The sequence below is a fragment of the Lucilia cuprina genome, chromosome 4, assembly GCF_022045245.1.
Source record: "Lucilia cuprina isolate Lc7/37 chromosome 4, ASM2204524v1, whole genome shotgun sequence".
NCBI classification, from domain to species: Eukaryota; Metazoa; Arthropoda; class Insecta; order Diptera; family Calliphoridae; genus Lucilia; species Lucilia cuprina.
This window is the reverse complement of record NC_060952.1, coordinates 87,320,810-87,341,412: the sequence shown is the minus strand read 5'-3', so window position 1 is coordinate 87,341,412 and position 20,603 is coordinate 87,320,810. Positions and strand designations below refer to the sequence as shown.

At 33.4% G+C, this 20,603-nt stretch overlaps 1 protein-coding gene across 11 annotated transcripts in view; it reads right to left on the bottom strand.

Annotated features, from left to right (window-relative positions):
* LOC111678055 (tight junction protein ZO-2-like) overlaps nucleotides 1–20,603 on the bottom strand; it is a 77,619-nt gene that overhangs the window by 2,211 nt on the left and 54,805 nt on the right. For 4 of the 11 annotated variants that reach the window (XM_046948234.1, XM_046948237.1, XM_046948238.1 and 1 more), the window contains exons 3-12: nucleotides 18,014–19,597; nucleotides 16,912–17,503; nucleotides 10,371–10,604; nucleotides 9,497–10,101; nucleotides 9,266–9,426; nucleotides 8,339–8,432; nucleotides 7,167–7,407; nucleotides 6,312–6,582; nucleotides 6,108–6,237; nucleotides 435–2,704 (exon numbers count right to left, since the gene is read on the bottom strand). In XM_046948234.1, the coding sequence (XP_046804190.1) occupies nucleotides 435–2,704; nucleotides 6,108–6,237; nucleotides 6,312–6,582; nucleotides 7,167–7,407; nucleotides 8,339–8,432; nucleotides 9,266–9,426; nucleotides 9,497–10,101; nucleotides 10,371–10,604; nucleotides 16,912–17,503; nucleotides 18,014–19,597 (6,182 nt within the window). Of the gene's footprint in view, nucleotides 1–434; nucleotides 2,705–6,103; nucleotides 6,238–6,311; nucleotides 6,583–7,166; nucleotides 7,408–7,671; nucleotides 8,002–8,338; nucleotides 8,433–9,265; nucleotides 9,427–9,496; nucleotides 10,102–10,370; nucleotides 10,605–16,911; nucleotides 17,504–18,013; nucleotides 19,598–20,603 lie in introns of those variants that run through there. The other 7 variants (XM_046948235.1, XM_046948240.1, XM_046948236.1 and 4 more) reach the window with 6 other exon arrangements.

Below are 20,603 nucleotides of genomic sequence, written 5' to 3'. Positions count from 1 at the left end.
CAATCGGCATGGAATTCCGTAGCAGGAGTTAAAAACAATAACTTAATATGAAACATTACAATGATTTTGAAATGATTTCTGAAAATATGATTAGTTACAAAGAATTAGTAAATATATAATCTACAATAAATTAAATAACATGCAGAAAATAAAATAATAATAATTAAACTAAATATAAGTAAACTATTAATAGTAAAAAAACACAAAATACACATAAAAAATTGAAAATAAAACAAAGTTAAAAAAATCAAGTGGTATGCAAAATAAATTATAAAATAATAAACATTAATAAAAAAACACAATATTAAAATTATTAGCAGAATAAGAAAAAAACGGTGTTTTAGGAAAAAAATAAAAAAATATTTAAAATTTTTGTATTTAAATTTAAAGTTAAGAAAGTGAGTGAAAGTAGTAGAAGGGGAAATAGAACAAACCATTTTCCATATCCAAAGGAGGTCCACCAACAGCTTGTCCCATACGTGGATCACTGACAGTAAAATAGATTTCTTGTCTAACACCAGGCGCTATAGCACCCGGTGGTATTTGCAGCGAAACATTCCAAATATTGTCAGCTAAAGTGCCACCCTTTGAATCGAAAATACCACGACATGTCGAGGGTTCGCGAGGCACTGTGGGAAAGGAACCATTACCGGGTGCGCTGGCGGCAGCAGGTGCTGATGTTGGCACCGGGCCTGCAATAGGCAATGACATATTGCTGGTATAGGGGGTACTGGTGGCATTTGGTGGTCCAACCGGCAAACTGGCCTGTGATGTATATTGTGTTTCTATGGAAGTGCGACTTTCACTTAGTTTCTTTAGTGGTGGTGGTCCTGTTCTCTTAAGTATATTCGATATATGAAAGGGTGCCCTACTGGTGCGTGGTGTTAACGGCAAGGTGGGTTTGGGTGGTTCTAATGGTTCTATGGGTGGTCCTTCAATAACTAAAGGTGAGGATACTGCTTGTGGTGTTTCGAAAACATCATCGGATATATCCTGAGTTTCATTCATATTATTTTCGGTTTCCTCTAGCATGCCTTGATTATGGCAATTTTCTATAACCGTTGGCATTTCCGATCTATCAAAATCTTTTCCTGTATCCACATCTAAATCATCATCCTCACTTTGCACCAGGGGTGCCGATTTTTTAGGTGATTTATTGTTTTCAACAGTATTCTCTATAACAGTGTCTGAAGACTTTTGTAACTCCGATCTACTTAGGGTTTCCTCTATCTCCTCTTCACCACCACCACCATGATTGATTTCAGCTTGTGTTTGTATTTCAGTCTTTTCTTCTTTCTTTTCGTCGGTTTCATTTTCTCGCGATTGTAATATACTTTCTTCTTTACTCTCATAAATCGGTTCGGGTCTACCTACATCTCTTTTTGAGACATAGCCCGGTTCGGCCATGCTTTCTAAGGCCTCTCTTCTAGTCTGATAGATTTGCTCTCTCAGTTGGGATCTAGTTTTTAAAGCGCTTTCCTTTATTTCTCTTCTCGATTGGTAAATCGGATCTTTATCGGTTTTATCATCTTTTTCCATTTGCCCAGAATGTGGTGGAGTAAACTCTCGCTCTATCTCTTTCTTGCCCTGACTAATGCGTTCTTGCATTTCTTTTTTAGTTTGATAAAGATGATGATTTTGTCTTTCACGTTGCATTTCACGGCGTGACTGATAGATAGGCTCATGTATTTCTACTTGTTCATTGGCGGCTCCCGGATAAAATCTTCTACGAGTCATTACCTCGGAATTGGGGGCGCGACGTTGGTTGTCTAGCATATAAGCTCCCTGTTTACTTTGATAAATATCATCTTGCTCATAGGTACCCAGGGCTCCAGTGGGCGCCATTTGATGTCGCCGTCCTGCAGCACGATCTGCTGTCGTAGTACTATGTCTTCTAATAATTTTTCTACCACTTCTACCTTGACCGGCATTGGCCGCCTCAGCTTGTCGTCTTTCCAAGTCGATGCAAGCTCTATTAGCATATAAATCATCATGATCCTCGTAACCATTATTAAAATCATTATAAGAACGTTCACGGCCACTTCTGGGCACGGTACCCATTTGACCATAAATATCTTCTGTTTCCAAATTCTGATACGTACTATTCATAATATCTTGTGTGGGTGGTGCTGGCGGATAATGTCCATGATTGTAATTTTGCTGATTCTGCTGATCATAATACTGTTCTCTACTGCCGCGCATGGCTGAGGCGGGTACACTACGTCCCCTACCATAATAGCGTTCATCGAAACCAGCCGGATAAGTGGGATACTCATCGGGATAGTAGGGTCTCTGCATACCCCTTTCCAACATTGAATGTTGTCGTCTAAGACCCGATTTAGGTTTACGTTCTTGATCCGACATGCTATTCATACGTCTCAATGGTTTTGTGGTCTTAATCAAAGCGTTTTTAATAGCCGTCAAAGGACTCTTTAACATAGATTTCTTTTTGATCTTATGTGGCAATGGTGGTGGATGCATATCATTTTCACTATAATACTGTTGTTGTCCCACATTTGAGGGATGAGGCGGTGGTAAAGGTGGTGGTGGTCCATAACTGTAGTAATTATTAGGATCATGTGAGGGCGGCGGTGGCATTTCATGAGCATAACGCGGAACAGAACGTGAACGAGGCGGTGGATGTTGTGGCGGTGGCATAGCATAATAATCATCGTATCTTTGTTGTTCGTATGGCTCCATTTCGCTAAAGATTTCCAATAAATGATTTTGTGGTTTTGGTATATTTTTTTAGATTTTGTTTTTTTTTTTTTTCATTAGACGTTTGAAAGAGAGGTTTGGAAGATTTGTTTTTAGATAAAGTTGTAGATTGGGGAGAGGTTTATAAACTTAAGATTAAACCTGTGGCAAGTATTTTAGAGGATTTTATCTAACTGAACTTGAAGTGAACTTTTACAGAACTACTACTAAACTAGAACTGAACTAGAAATTAAATAGGACTGAACTAGAACTGAACCAGAACTGAACTAGAACTGAACTAGAACTGAACTAGAACTAAACTAAAACTGAACTAGAACTAAACTAGAACTGAACTAGAACTAAACTAGAACTGAACTAGAACTGAACTAGAACTGAACTTGAACTGAACTAGAACTGAACTAGAACTGAACTAGAACTGAACTAAAACTGAACTAGAACTGAACTAGAACTGAACTAGAACTGAACTAGAACTGAACTAGAACTGAACTACAACTGAACTACAACTGAACTAGAACTGAACTAGAACTGAACTAGAACTGAACTAGAACTGAACTAGAATTGAACTAGAACTGAACTAGAACTGAACTAGAACTGAACTAGAACTGAAAACTAGAACTGAACTAGAACTGAACTAGAACTGAACTAGAACTGAACTAGAACTGAACTAGAACTGAACTAGAACTGAACTAGAACTGAACTAGAACTGAACTAGAACTGAACTAGAACTGAACTAGAACTGAACTAGAACTGAACTAGAACTGAACTAGAACTGAACTAGAACTGAGCTAGAACTGAACTAGAACTGAACTAGAACTGAACTAGAACTGAACTAGAACTGAACTAGAACTGAACTAGAACTGAACTAGAACTGAACTAGAACTGAACTAGAACTGAACTAGAACTGAACTGAACTAGAACTGAACTAGAACTGAACTAGAACTGAACTAGAACTGAACTAGAACTGAACTAGAACTGAACTAGAACTGAACTAGAACTGAATTAAAACTGAACTAGAACTGAACTAGTACAGAACTAGAACTGAACTAAAACTAAAACTGAAATAAAACTGAACTAGGATTGAACAAGAACTAAACTAAAACTGAACTAGATCTGAACTAGAAATGAACTAAAAATGAACTAGAAGTGAACTAGAACCGAACTAGAGCTGAACTAGAACTGAACTAGAACTGAACTAGAACTGATCTAGAACTGAACTAGAACTGAACTAGAACTGAACTAGAACTGAACTTGAACTGAACTAGAACTGAACTAGAACTGAACTAGAACTGATCTAGAACTGATCTAGAACTGAACTAGAACTGAACTTGAACTGAACTAGAACTGAACTAGAACTGAACTAGAACTGAACTAGAATTGAACTAGAACTGAACTAGAACTGAATTAGAACTGAATTAGAACTGAACTAGAACTGAACTAGAACTGAACAAGAACTGAACTAGAACTGAACTAGAACTGAACTAGAACTGAACTAGAACTGAACTAGAACTGAACTAGAACTGAACTAGAGCTGAACTAGAACTGAACTAGAACTGAACTAGAACTGAACTAGAACTGAACTAGAACTGAACTAGAACTGAACTAGAACTGAACTAGAACTGAACTAGAACTGAACTAGAACTGAACTAGAACTGAACTAGAACTGAACTAGAACTGAACTAGAACTGAACTAGAACTGAACTAGAACTGAACTAGAACTGAACTAGAACTGAACTAGAACTGAACTAGAACTGAACTAGAACTGAACTAGAACTGAACTAGAACTGAACTAGAACTGAACTAGAACTGAACTAGAACTGAACTAGAACTGAACTAGAACTGAACTAGAACTGAACTAGAACTGAACTAGAACTGAACTAGAACTGAACTAGAACTGAACTAGAACTGAACTAGAACTGAACTAGAACTGAAGTAGAACTAAAATAGAACTGAACTAGAACTAGTTCTTAACTTGTTTAAAACTTACTTTGAGTGTTCCTTCTCTTTAATTTTGAAATTCGTCTAATAATTCCTGTTTTGATTTGTATAATTACGACTGAGATTTCACCAAAATAAATACAAATGTGATCAAATATTCTCAAAAACAAGAGTGTTGTTTTTGGCCATTTTCTATGATAAGTGACGTAAGCATTCGTTAAGTGAAATATGATGACCTTAAAAACTATAACTTCCTCTAAAATACTTGCCTAAAATAATGAATACAAGTAAAATTTTTACATAATTTCATTACGCGCCTTTTTGTTTAATTATTTATTATAGTTAAGCTGAAATTTCTTTAAAAATCTTGCCTAAACTTCAAAAAAAATTTTGTTCTTTATTTTGCAAATACCAATTGAAATAGAATACAGTAAAATTTAAATATTACCATACCATAGAGAGATTAAAAACCGCAGACCCAAAAATATATATATTTAGATAAAATTAAATTAGTTAAAATGTAAAATGAATGTAATTAAAGCTAGAAAAATATGTATGTATGGTATTTAAAAAAAATATAGAAAAAAAGCCATTAACTAAGACAAGCTATGGAGAGCTTACCAAAAAAAGTAAGGTTAGTTTTTAGGGATTACTTTTTTAAAATAAATTTCTTTAAAGAGAGATAACGTTTAAAACCAAAACCTTAAGAAAAAATTAGTTATTTAAAATATTACTTTTAACCTTTTCTTTTGTAAAAGGTAAAAAAATCTTAAAAATTTAAGGTTAGAATTATACGATTTATTTTTTATAGCAATTTTAACGTTAACCCGAAAAATGTTTTATTTTCGTTTAAAATAACAAAGTTTGTTTTAATTATTTTTTTTTATAATTGATTAGCAAATTGTGGGTAATTGTTTAGTTTTTTATTTGAATTGGTTATTGCAAAATAATAAGAAACAAAATTTTTTTTAAAACTAATAAATTTAACTACTAGAACAATTTTCAAAATTACTACACGGGGGGTTTTCAAGAATTTGTTACATAATTTGTTTTAAATTGGTTTAACAAAAAGAACTTAATAAAAATTTCTTAAACAAAATGTTTTTTTAATTCTTTATAAACAAATGAATTTAGAATTTAAATTAAATTTTAATAAAATGACCTTTAACCCGTATGAATTATGATTTTAATTGTTGGTTTTCTATATTCAATATTATCGAAATGTATAAATGAATGAGTTTATAAAACATAAAAGACTTGAACTTTCATTGATTATTAAACAAAAATAAAAACATTTTTCGTTAACACAAAAATTATTATTAAAGAAAAGTTTAGAGAAAATGTTGTATTATGTAATAAATACATAAACGTGGGATTTTGGGGGGGGGGGTTTGTTTGACAAAATAATTGTATTTAGACTAAACATAAAAAAATTAAAATATAAATAAACTTACCTCATATTATGATGGTGCCCTGCTGAACCTATTTGGGGTTTACGATATAATTCAAATGCTGAACCACGCTGTTCACGACTACCAGCCAAATCTAAGCCATGACGTTCCGGTGTATGAGGAGGAAGATTGCCTAATTAGTAATGTTTTTTTTTTGATTTTATGCAAAAACTACTCAATAATGTTATAAAGAAAATGTAGACCTACCTATGGGTGGGGGCATGCCTCGATGCGGAGCTATATAGGGACCGGTACCACTGCCTCCATTATAATGATGCGATGTAGGATTGCCATTGTAAGCATTGTTATTGGGTGGATAGCCTGGAGTGGAGGCAGGACCATAATTATTATTTGTGCCATAAGTGGGCTGCATATTACCTCCTGTATGCGGTGATCCTGGAGTCTGTTGAGAGTAATGATGATGCTGAGGAGCAGGAGGATAATAAAAACCATTGGGAGATCGTGGAGAACCGGGTTCCTAAATAAAAAATTTATAAATTTATTACTAAATAAGTTGGAAACCTAACAGAACTACAATTGATAAAGAACTGCACTATAACTATGCCAGACTTTACTAGAACTAAACTAACAATGAATTAGATCTTAACTAGAAATAAACTAAATCTGAACTAGAACTGAACTAGATCTGAACTAGAACTGAACTAAATCTGAACTAGAACTGAACTAGATCTGAACTAGAACTGAACTAGAACTGAACTAGAACTGAACTAGAACTGAACTAGAACTGAACTAGAACTGAACTAGAACTGAACTAGAACTGAACTAGAACTGAACTAGAACTGAACTAGAACTGAACTAGAACTGAACTATAACTGAACTAGAACTGAACTAGAACTGAAATAGAACTGAGCTAGAACTGAACTAGAATTGAACTGGAACTGAACTGGAACTGAACTAGAACTGTACCAGAACTGAACTTTAACTAAACTAGAACTGAACTGGAATTGAACTAGATCTGAACTGGAATGAATGAAAAAAACTTTTTAGATGGAAAAAATCTATAATTATGTTAATGATATTAAAATTATTTTCAATACTTACCCCATTTTCGGCCCATTGATTGCCCCCATTACCATTGCCCGAATTTTGCATAGGTGGTCTATAGTTTTTCGGTTTTGGTGGAGGTACCGGTTTAAATGGTCCTCCCGAACCATTTGGTGTAGAATTACCATTCATGTTGCCATTGATATTGGGTGGCGGCACAACCATGCCATGTGGGGGTGGTGGACCCGGTTGTTTGGGTATTTTATTGTAATCAGCTTGTGAGGCAGAGTTGTTACGACTATTGGGACATAAGGCACAATAGAATAATGATAAAAGCAGGATGAAGATTACAAATTAAACACAAATACGGCATCAAAAGGACAACAGGTGAGAGGTTCAGTAATATAAAGTGATGATGTTTAAGGGTTTTACAAAAATGTTTAAGAAGAAAATGAAAAAAAGAGATTAATGAAGAAAGACTTAAAAATCTTTAGAAACTTTATTATATTTATATGTAAAATTTTATTAAAACAAAAACATAATGAAATTTTAAATAGATTTAAAACATAACGAAAGACACAAACAAAGTAAAATGAAATTATTTTAAATTTAAACTAATGTATCATAAATGGAAATATTTTGCACAATGGGTCGTGTAAGAGAACACATTTGTGCTGGATAGGCCATTAGGAAGCCATTAGTGGTTCTACAAGAACGCCAGGTTCTGGGGGGCAGGCAAGAGGTCACGGCAGTACAACTGGTTATGGTACTACGTTGTGGTAAAAATTGTTGCTGAGGTGTTGGTAGTAGAGGAGTTTGTTGCTGTGGCGTTTGCAAATGTAACTGTTGTGGTGGACAGTGAACTTGAAAAGGATGTATATGGAAATGATATCTAGTTTTGTTTTGCACAAAAAAATATTCAAAATGAGCAATAGAGGACATAAACACACACAGACGGTAAGACATGAGTAGAAGTTTTACAATGAAATTATTTAATTGATTTTTGTTATAGTTACGTTTCAGTTTCATTTAAGTTTTTTTTTTTTGTTTGGGCATGCAGTTAGTTTTTGTATTTTGTTTTTGATAAAAAGGTAAAAAAGAAAACAAATTAATTGTTAATTATAGAAATATTTACATGAATATTAACTATTTTTAAAATGAAGAATTTTTAAATTAGTTAAAGTTTAATTATAGTTTATTTATTTAAAATAAAGGGAGACAATTCTTACCTGTATTTTCCATAATCAGTTTTGGTTTCAACTTTACGTGGACTACCATCAAGACCCAAGTTTGAGGGACGTTGTGGTGTGCCATTACGAGGATCTAAAATTATTTTAAATTTTATATAAAAAATTTAATTTTATAAAAAAATTGACTGAACTAGAGGTGAACTAGAAATTTACTAGAACTGAACTAGAAATGAACTAGAACTGAACTAGAAGTGAACTAGAAGTGAAATAGAAGTGAACTAGAACTGAACTAGAACTGAACTAGAACTGAACTAGAACTAAACTAAAACTGAACTAGAACTGAACTAGAACTGAACTAGAACTGAACTAGAACTGAACTAGAACTGAACTAGAACTGAACTAGAATTGAACTAGAACTGAACTAGAATTGAACTAGAACTGAACTAGAACTGAACTAGAACTGAACTACAATTGAACTAGAACTGAACTAGAACTAAACTAGAACTGAACTAGAACTGAACTTATACAAAAATTGACTAACCTAGAAGTGAACTAGAAATTAACTAGAACTGAACTAGAAATGAACTAGAACTGAACTAGAAGTGAACTAGAAGTGAACTAGAAGTGAACTAGAAGTGAACTAGAAGTGAAATAGAAGTGAACTAGAACTGAACTAGAACTAAACTAAAACTGAACTAGAACTGAACTAGAACTGAACTAGAACTGAACTAGAACTGAACTAGAACTGAACTAGAACTGAACTAGAACTGAACTAGAACTGAACTAGAACTGAACTAGAACTGAACTAGAACTGAACTAGAACTGAACTAGAACTGAACTAGAACTGAACTAGAACTGAACTAGAACTGAACTAAAACTGAACTAGAACTGAACTGGAACTGAACTAGAACTATCTGAACTAAACTAGCACTATTTGAACTGAACGTCTTATCTCTTTAAACTTACCTATATTCCTAGAAGTGTTCATATCATGATACGGCGGTCTACCGGGACTACTTTGCCGATTAAGATCATTAGCACCGGCATATTGACGATGATCATGGGTACTACGAGCATAGTCAGCTGGTTGAGAACCCATAACAACTGGTGGCAAAGGTCTACCAGCACTATAAGTTAAAAAAGAAAACAACATTTTAAAAACTAGTCTAAAACCTCACCCCGTCTTACTAAACTTACTTGGCATTTGGCACAGATTTGAGATCATCGGGAGCATTAGGACCTAAGCGACCCAAATTTTGCATGGTTAGCTGTGAGGCGTTATATGAATCATAACTGGAAACTGAGTCATAACTTGAGCCATTTTGTTGAGCTGTAGCACCGGGTATTTTAGATTGTACGGCAGCATTCATGCGTGCCTGGCGTTCGAGAGAGGTCATACCATGACGATCCATAGAATCGGGATTATTGCTGGGATTGCCCGCATTACGAGATATGTATTCAGCTTGTACATCATCACTAACAATGGCCTTGCCAAATAGTCTTTCCTGGGCCGAGCGACCCAAAGTGCCACCAGAACTATTGGAACGTGAGGGTGTTTGGTTGGTGGTATTCGGGTTAACATTGCTGGCCGGAACTGGTACATCACCCGGTTTCGATTGACGATCTATGCGTGGTGGCAAATCTGGAGCATTCATGCCATATAAGGATTGTGGCCGGGTGGAGGGTGTTGAGGGGTCAGAGTTCAATAAATTCGAATTTGAAGTATAACCAGCACCATATTTCGAAGTATCCATAGTTTGACGTCTATTCGGTGGTGGTTGAGCGGAATGATCGTATGGAATCTAGAATTTTTTTGTTGTTATAAGGATAAAGGAAAGTTATTTTTTTCTAATATTATTAGTGGCAGAGATTAGCACAAACTACTATAACCTTGATATTTTTGTTTAGGTTTTGAGGTTAATTTTCCAAAACATGCTTTTATAAAACAATTATATTTATATAAATAAATTAATTGTTCTTGTTTTTTTTGTTATTTATTATGGAGCAAGTGTAATAATGTTTCTTACTAATTATTAATATTTAGTGTTTGTTTTTGTTTTTTGCCTCTTACCGTATATGGAGGTGGTAATCCTTCACCAATTATGTCTCTATCCCTATCCAAGTTATCCTGATTAGTGGCAATCGATGGATCTGAGCTCGACTTAACCAATTGTGGTAAATTGCCAAGAGATAATGATGTCGATGGACCAGGACTTAATTCCAAATCAGATTCTGGACTTGATGCATACGATAAACGATTTGAGGTCATGGGAAATAGGAAATCGTCGGATAAGGACTCAACAGGCTTTAGTTTTTTATGTTTTCCAACATTTTTCGTTTGTTTTGTGTCAGAGGATTCAAAAGGATTTTTAGGAATTTGGGATAAGCAGTGGCAGGATTTTTTTAGTGTTTAGGGAAAAGCATAAATTATTTTTAAAATGTAACGTTTTTAAAATTTCGAAAAAAATAGCAACAAACGTAACGTAATGTAACGAACAAAAAAAGTTTTAAAAGAAAAATGAAAGCAAAAACAGAACGTAAACAAAATAACGTAACGTAAAACAATAAATGAATGTACAATAATAATTATATGTACGTTTGATTGCCAAGCATTTTTTTTATAAATATTTTAAGTGTTTGGGGTTTTATGTTATAAAAAAAAATATATGGAAACAATCATTTATTGTAAAAAATTTCAGATAAAGGACGGACACAGTTTTGGACAAAAATTACATTAGGGAGTTGGTTAGTTTTAATTTGTAAAGGATAATGATTTTGTTTAATTTATTTTGTTGTTGTTGTTGATAAAGCAAGGAAATGACCATGATGTAGTGGATATTTGATGATGATGTATATTTTTTTTGGTTGTTGTTGTTTTTTTTTGGAGTGTTTTTTTTAAGTTTTTATATATAAAAAAGAAAAAATATGAAACAAAAAAACATTAAGTTAGCAACATTATAAAATTTTGTTTTTTTTAAGTTAAATTTATTTATTATTAGGTGTTTTTAGGAAGTTAATAAAATGAAGCATTTTTTTTTTTGGATGAGGGTAATTACAAATACATACATACAAACTACAAGATGATTACATGCAACATTTAGTTAATATATTTACAAAAAAAAAATAATTATATTTATTTGGTATACTTTGGCTTGGAAAAACAAATTTGGTTAATATTACTAGAGTGTCTTTAAAACAATTACATGCTTTTATTGTTATATGAAAAAGTCATAGAGTTAAAATCATTGAGAGATTTTAATGGGGTTTTAAAAGAAGAAGAAAAATTGCCTAAGTTCAGTTTAAGTAAATTTTTTAAATTTATAAAAACTTTTACCTTAGAAGTCTTACAAGACCAACTGAACTTTACTATTTCATTCTCAAAAAAAAAAAAGGTTTCATGAATTTAATGAAAAGCTTTCAATCTCGATTATAGGGTGATATATAAGTGATTTATAGATTTGACTATAAGCTGATCTATACAGTTTACTATAGACTGATCGATGTAAGTATATACTCGAGTATAGACTGATTTATACAACCCTATTCTGCATTTCGATAACGTTTACGCAATGATCGAAAAAAGGCATTCCAATAAAAAACAGAATCGTAAGAAAAAGAAGAAGCAATTCCATTTCGTTTCAATGTGTGTATTCTGAATTTCGATTGTAATTATGTTTTTATAAGTTGTTGTTTATGTGACGGAAAGTCGAATCGAAATGCAGAATACTAAAGTTGTCAAACTGAGAAAATTTCAATTCAAATTGAAATGCAGAATTTCAATTCAATTGAAATTGAAATGCAGTCTCGACAATATACTGATCTATTTGACTATAGTCTGATCTATACATTTAACTATAGACTAATCGATGTATATTCTCGATTATAAACTGATTTATAGTCTCTACTATAAAAAAAAAATAGCTACAATTCCTTAATTCGGATGTGATTACCAAAGTGCTACTTAGTAGTGGGTTTTAGAGTTAGCAATCAAATGCCAAATTAATAATCAGATTAGTTAATCTAAAAATTATTTGATTCTGATGTTAATCAAGAGAACAAGATTAAACTTCACAGTGTTGCCATACAAAACAACGGAAAACGTCACCGCTTGTTATCAAAACAATGTATGTTTTATAAAAAAGAAGAAGACAATTGTAAATAGATTGTAGGGTTCTATAAATCGACTTTCGAATAATCGACTTTTTGTCGAAAAAAGTCGAAGTCGACTATTTTCTTCCAAAAAAGTCGATAACTATCGTCTGTGAAAAAAGTCGACTTTGTTAATAAAGTCGGAAAAAGTCGAAAAAGGTCGGAAAAAGTCTAAAAGTAAAAGAAAAACAAAAACAAAAAAATCGGAAAAAGTCGGAAAGTCGGAAAAAGTCCAAACAAGTCAAAAAAGCCGAAAAGTAGAAAAAATTCAAAAAGTCGGAAATAGTCGAAAAGTAAAAAAAAAAAAAAATCGGAAAAAGTCGAAAAAGGTCGGGAAAAGTAAAAAAAGTCGAAAAACGTCGGAAAAATTAAAAAAGTCGAAAAAATTCGGAGTGTAGGAAAAAGTCGAATAGTCGGAAAAAGTAAAAAAAAGTCGGAAAAATTAAAAAAGTCGGAGAAAGTCGAAAAAATTCGAAAAGTCGAAAATAGTCGAAAGAAGTCGAAAAGTCGACTATTTATAAAATACATGTATTCGAAAAGTCGACTTTTAACTAAATGCAAAAAGTCGAAAAGTCGACTTTTAACTAAATGCAAAAAGTCGAAAAGTTGACTTTTAACTAAATACAAAAAGTCCAAAAGTCGACTTTTCGTTTCAACTACATAACCCTAATAGATTGTATTAATTTTTTGGCATCAGCTGTTTAGCATTTCTTGCTCTAGTTTAAACCACCTCCATTGGGCGCTTAAACTAGCAAATAAAATTAGCTGATTGAGGGCGGTTTACTTACTACTCAGTTAAACTAGGTTTAACTTGCTGTTATATTAAACTCTGAACAAATTTAGGCGAACTTTAACCAATGATTGTGTTTTTAAGTTATGGACAAATAAACATTTCGAATAGTAATAAAATCGATAAAAGAAATCAGAAATTACTATTTACTTAAAATAGAAGTGAATATTTTGTTCCCTTGAAATTTTGATTTCTCTCGAAGGGAAAATACTCTAGGACAATTTTCTTCTAATCTTTAAATGATTTTAACTCTTTTCTTCTTTTTCTAGAACAAATATTCAATAATTGCTTTTTTTTTTCAAATAAAAATATATTATTTATGGAAATTCTCATGCAACATATTTTTCATTATGATGATTCTGGCTTTGACTATGATTCTGATTATTATGATTGTTGCTATTGAGAATATTCGAATTACTAGAGTTATTATGAATTGATGATAAATTTTGACTGCTACGCTTTAAATAGCCACTATTCGAACTTAAAATATTTCTAGCAGCCAGTATAGGATTTTTATTCGACGGCCGTTGCAATTGATGGTGACTAGCGTAGGAGTTTAAATTAAGATTTTCATCAACTAAAGTGCCAGCACTACTGCTATTGCCGTTATTATTGCAATTTAACAAATCGTTTGATGAATGAGCATTATATAGTAATGAATTGCCTAAAATTAAATCATCCAAATTTTTGCGTGTAGTTTCTAAAACATTATCTAAACTACCATTAAATGAGGATAACTTATGACCGCCACTATTACTCAAAACCTGCTGACGTGGTAATGGTTGCTGTTGTTGCTGTTGCTGCTGCTGTTGTCTAACATTAACAGTGTCAGCAATTGTTGTGGGTATAGTGTTGTCGTTTTTATTATCATTTAAAAGATTTAAATTTGAATCAAATACTGCGGATTTCTGTGCCAATTCATGATAATAATAGGCAGTGGTACGAGGCTCTATGGAAGTGGCTCTACTACTATAACGTGAAGAACCCAACGGACCACTGCCATTACTATTACCATAAGAACTCATGCCTAAGCCTCCTCCACTAATACTACCACCACTTAAACCACCTCCATTGTTACCCGATTTCGAAGTTAAATTCGAGAGTGTAGATGAAGCTAAAGTGGTGCTAGCGGTTAAATTAGATAAATTATCAGTTCTATTGGTACCCCGGGAATTACTGCGATAACTGGTCATCATTATATTAGGCTGTGAGCCGCGATAATGAGACTCAGTGCCATCGCTTAGCAGTCCCTCATCACTAGTGGCCATATCTTGCGATAGGGGCTGTGTTTGGGGTAAACCATTTGGCATAGAGGAGGCTGGCTTGATTATCGGTATCATTTCGTATGATGTTAAACGTTTTGGCATTTCATTACTACAATTATTATTCACCAACACCTCAGGAGGTCGTGGTGGTATCAAATCATTGCAATCATCCTCATCATCATCAACTTCATTGTTAATATCGTCGTCATTATTATTGTTCATTAGCGTAAATGAATTGCGACGCCTCAAAGCGTTATGCTGCAAATTTGTATTATTACTATAGCTAGCAGCATTATAGCGTGGCACTGATGACGACATGGGTCGACAACAGGATAATTGACATGGCTGTGCTATGTAGGGTGGGAATAACATTTCGGTTGGGGAATCGGGTAACTGTTTAGTTTTTCATATTTTATATATATATATATATATATATTTTAAAGATATTGTTTTTATTTTTAAAGTAAAAAATGAAAAAAAAGATATAAATAAAAAATGTTAATTAGGTTAAAATAGATTTTTTTTAAAGAAAAATAGAATACCGTTAAATTTAGAAAAATTCTATATTGAGCTAAATTATCTAATCTGTAATTGTAAAATTATTTAAAAAGAAGAACATTTACACTTAAAGACTGATACATAGTTTCGACTATAGACTTATCTACAGTCAAGACTATAGACTGATCTATAGACAAGACTATAGACTGATCTGTAGTCAAGATCATAGACTGATCTATAGTCAAGACTATAGACTGATCTATAATCAAGGCTATAGACTGGTCTATAGTCAAGACTATAGACTGATATATAGTCAAGACTATAGACTGATCTATAGTCAAGACTATAGAGTGATCTATAGTCAAGACTATAGACTGATCTATAGTCAAGACTTTAGACTTATCTACAGTCAAGACTATAGACTGATCTATAGTTAGGACTATATACTGATCTATAGTTAAGACTTTAGACTGTACTATGGTCAAGACTATAGACTGATTTATAGTCAAGATTATAGACTGATCTATAGTCAAGACTATAGACTGATCTATAGTCAAGACTATAGATTGATCTATAATCAAGACTTCAGACTGATCTACAGTCATGACTATAGACTTATCTACAGTCAAGACTATAGACTGATCTATAGACAAGACTATAGACTGATCTATAGTCAAGACTATTATAGACTCATCTATAGTCAAGACTATAGACTCATCTATAGTCAAGACTATAGACTGATCTAAAGTCAAGACTATAGACAGTTCTATAGTCAAGACTATAGACTGATCTATAGTGAAAACTATAGACTGATCTATAGTCAAGACTATAGACTGATCTATAGTCAAGATTATAGACTGATCTATAGTCAAGACTATAGACTCATCTTTAGTCAAGACTATAGACTTATCTATAGTCAAGACTATAGATTATCTATTGTCAAGACTTGTGACTGATCTACAGTCAAAACTGATCTACAGTCAAGACTTGTGACTGATCTACAGTCAAGACTGATCTACATTCAAGACTATAGACTGATCTACAGCCAAAACTATAGACTGATCTATAGTCAAGACTGTAGGCTGATCTATAGTTGAGACTTTAGACTTATCTACAGTCAAGACTATAGACTGATCTATAGTCAAGACTATAGACTGATCTATAGTTGAGACATTAGACTGATCTATGGTCAAGACTATAGACTGATCTATTTTCAAGACTATAGACTGATCTATAGTCAAGACTATAGACTGATCTATAGTCAAGACTATAGACTCATCTATAGTCAAGACTATAGACTTATCTATATTCAAGACTATAGATTGATCTGTAGTCAAGACTTGTGACTGATCTACAGTCAAGACTATAGACTGATCTACAGTCAAGACTATAGACTAATCTACAGTCAAGACTATAGACTAATCTACAGTCAAGACTGTAGACTGATCTATATTCACGACTATAGACTGATCTATTGTCAAGACTGTAGACTGATCTATAGTCAAAACTACAGACTGTTCTAATCAAGAGTACTGACCTATAGTCTCCACTAAAGACTGTTCTAATGATTTTTTTACCATCAAAATATGTCAAAAGGCTTCGTTAAATTTGAAATCCTTTGTCTACACAAGACTTTTAAAAATATTATTATATTTTAACACACGTTAGTTAAATTGAAACCTAAACCATATTAACGTAATCATATTTCTTAATGATTTACTACTACTTTTAATCACAGTTTGTTTTCATTTACAACATCAATGTTTAGAAACATGCCAAAATATGTTTAAATTTTAATATCAATATCTATATATTAGAAGAAATCCCTTCACCAGTTATTTAATGTATTACAAAAATCTACTAAATTACTTTTAACAATAAACGACATCCAACAACCTAATCCAACATACCTTAGTTTCTGACATCCAGACAGCACCACTCTGTTGCAAATCAATGGCATCACGTAATTTACGATACCAACTTTCCTCATCGTTCAGCACTATTTGTGTGCTAAAGATATGCGACCAAACACGTTCCAATTTCTGACATTGTTCCAATAATTTCTTTGAACTCTTATGAGCCGCCTTGGGCATACCCTGTCTTAGTTGTTTGATAACATGTTTACTGTCTGTTTTACAGAAGATTACCACCGGATAAAATTGAGCATAGTTAAGACGATCCACAGCATTGGGTGTTATATCCAAGAGAGCATGTTTGCCACGATCCATTATGTCGCGTATATTTGAGAGACGTACAATGCGACATTTGGTATTATTGGTTTTATCATCATCTTGTAAGGGTGTCGAAAATTTATCGGGATAATCTTTGGCCAGTTTTTCACGAGCCAAGTCGGAGATCGGTCCAAAAATTACGACGGGTCGTACGAAGCCAGGATGTCTTAGAACAACACGTTCATAGGCTGGGAATTTCGAAATGCTATCGGAGAAGACAACATCATCCCAGTTTTCACGAGATAAGCTCTTGGAACGTCGATGTGTGGATCTGGAAAAATGAAAAATAAATATTTTTGTAAAAAGTTACGACTTTTAGATTATAATCTAATCCATTGTCTTGGTAGATGTAAGGTCTTGACATTAGTTGGATCTATATTTACAGTTTGGATTATAATCTGCTCTGTAGTCCAATTTAAAATTTCGACGATGATCTAAACTATAGTTTCGATAATTGTCTGTATATAACAGAGTATAGTCTAACCTATCTATATACATATATATAGTTTTTAGACTTATTTATAGTATTGACTTTTGTCCAATCTATAGTTTTTACGATAGTCCGATATATAATCTGATCCGAGTGTAAACTGATCAATAGGGTAATGGTCTATAGTTAAGACTATATTCTGATCTATATTCCGGCTCTAATTCGGAATATAGTCTTGACAATAGTTTGATCATTACCTCGTATATTATTCCATCTATTGTCTTTTTTACAGTCCGAAATATTCTTCGATTATAGTCCAATCTATAGTGAAATTTATCAATTCTAACTTACCTTCGTCTTCTGAAAAAGTTTCCTCTCGATTCATTGGCATTCATCTCCTTTTTGGTAGCATTAAATTGAGCGGTTGCCAATTCTTCCGCTCTAGCCTTATTCGGTATAACACCCCTTTGCATTTCCTGATGACCACGACCTATTTTCAATACTTGCCACGAACCGACTACACCATTATGTAAAGTGTCTATAACACGAAAAACATCACCAGCTTTAAAAGCCATTTCACCTTTAGAAGGATTATCGCAATGGAAATGAGTCTTAATATGGAACGAATCACCACGTTGATTATTCACCACTTCATCGTATTCTTCTTTACAATATTGAACAATTAAATCGATACGATCCTGGAGGGAAAGCAAAAATAAAACAGCTTCCTCACGCGTAACTCCATGCATATCCATATCGTTAACTTTCAGAATCTTATCACCGGGAGTAAGACCTTGTAGGGAGGCAGGAGAGCCGGGTTGTACTGCGGTAACAAATATGCCAGCCTCATTGCCGCCCGTTAAACGTATGCCTACACTACCCTCCTTTTGGAATGATATAAATCTGGGTTCAGCCGATTGACGTGATCGAGAAAGAGGATCATCTTCGTAAAGTTGGCGGCGTGAACTATAAAAATCTTCTGTATTATTAGGACCTCGTGGTGGTGGTGGTCTTGGTGGTTCATCTATGCGTGAACGTGGTGTCGAACCATTGGGTGGGGTGACAGGCCGATCTAACTGTTGCAAAGAAACACCCTCCATTATAGGTCCCCTTGATCTACCTCTAGGTGTCAAATTACTTTTTTCATCATTTAAACCATTTGGAGGACCATTATTCGAAGATCTGGTAGGAGGTTGTACATATAAATTTTGTGACGAATATGTGGCACCGCCATTCAAATAAGGATCATCTAAATTATTGCTACAATTCGATAATTGAGGTTGATGTGTGGCATAGATATTCTGAGCTTGGGTATTCGAATTATTCAACTGATTAACAATGGTGTTAGTGTTAGGCTGATTGGTTATATCTCTTAAAACTACCAAATTTAAACGTTCCTTACAACCATCTATTATCTTTTTAGCCTCCTTCAAACTCATTGTATCCGCACAATTAGTATTGTGTATGCGTGTTATAACATCTCCCTCCTGCAAACTATAACCATTAGCAGCCAATTGATCACGGGCCTTGCTAGAGATTTCCTTAATAAACAGACGACAACCCAAAACAATACCATAATCATCTTTTTTACTATTCTTGGTTAGGGTCACTTTTATCGGTTGTCCCGTTTGACCATTCGGTTGTATTAGCGAGGAGTTTAATGAATTTGGTTGACTCATTGTATTCGGAATTGTAGGATTTACCACCATAGCAGTGCCATTTGTATTTGGTAATGAATTCAAACCCACATTACTCATGCTGTGCGAATGTTGATGTTGATTATTGCTAACCACTACGGTATTCATATTGAGGGGTACACGACGTTTTACCACTAATGTAACTGTATTACCACTGTCTCGCAAAACTTGTACGGCTGTGGCGTATTCAACATTCTCGAGTGAGACACCGTTAACGGAGATAATGCGATCGTTAACTCTGCAAGAGAGATGGGGAGAAAAGAATAAGGGGATTAGTTAAAGGAAACAATATAATCTATTTTCTAGTCTAATCTATAATACTTATGTATTGACTATAACTAGATTATAAGTTAACTTAGATTATGATCTATAGTTCGGTCCATAATATGATCTATAGTAACCATAACGTGATCCTTAGTATCTAGTATGTTCTAATGTATAGTTAAGACTATAGACTAACCTTTAGATTTTACTTTGATATATAGTCTGATCATTATTCTGATCTGTTTTCTCGACAAATGCTTGCCTTTAGTGTATAATGATCTTGACTAGGAACATGAAACTGATCTATAGTCCTGACAAGAGATTGATCTATTTGTTGGCTAGAGACTAATACGTAATCTCGACTATAGTCTATATTATAATCTCGACTTTAAACTATTGTTCGCCTTATTGCCTCGCCTACAATCTTGACTAAATACGATTTAATCGACAAGAAACTGATCTGTTGTCTCGACTAGAGATTGAGCTATAGTCTCGACTAGAGACTTATCTGTAATCCTGATTAGAGGTTGGTTTAAAATTTCCATTATAGACTGGTGTATAGTTTTTACTATACTCTGATCATTAGGCTCGTATATAGTCTTCATTAGGGACTTTTTTATCGCCAAGAGGCTTATCTAGAGACTGATCTATAGTGCTGTGTAGTTACTGATCTATAGTCCTAGTCTATAATTTTGACTACATAAAATATATAATTTACATAAGACTAATCTATAGTCCTTATTTAAAACTAATCAATATTCCAGACTAGAGACAGATCTGTATTCTCAACTAAAGACTAATTGACTCGACTATAATGTGATCATTAGACTCGTATATACTCTTTACTAGGTCAGGACTATAAATAAGTCCTGACTGAAGACTGATATTAGGTTTTTAGTAGAAACTATCTATAATCTTTTCTAGCGGTTGGTCTATAGTCCTGATTAAATGCAGATCTATAGTTCTAACTAGAAACTGAT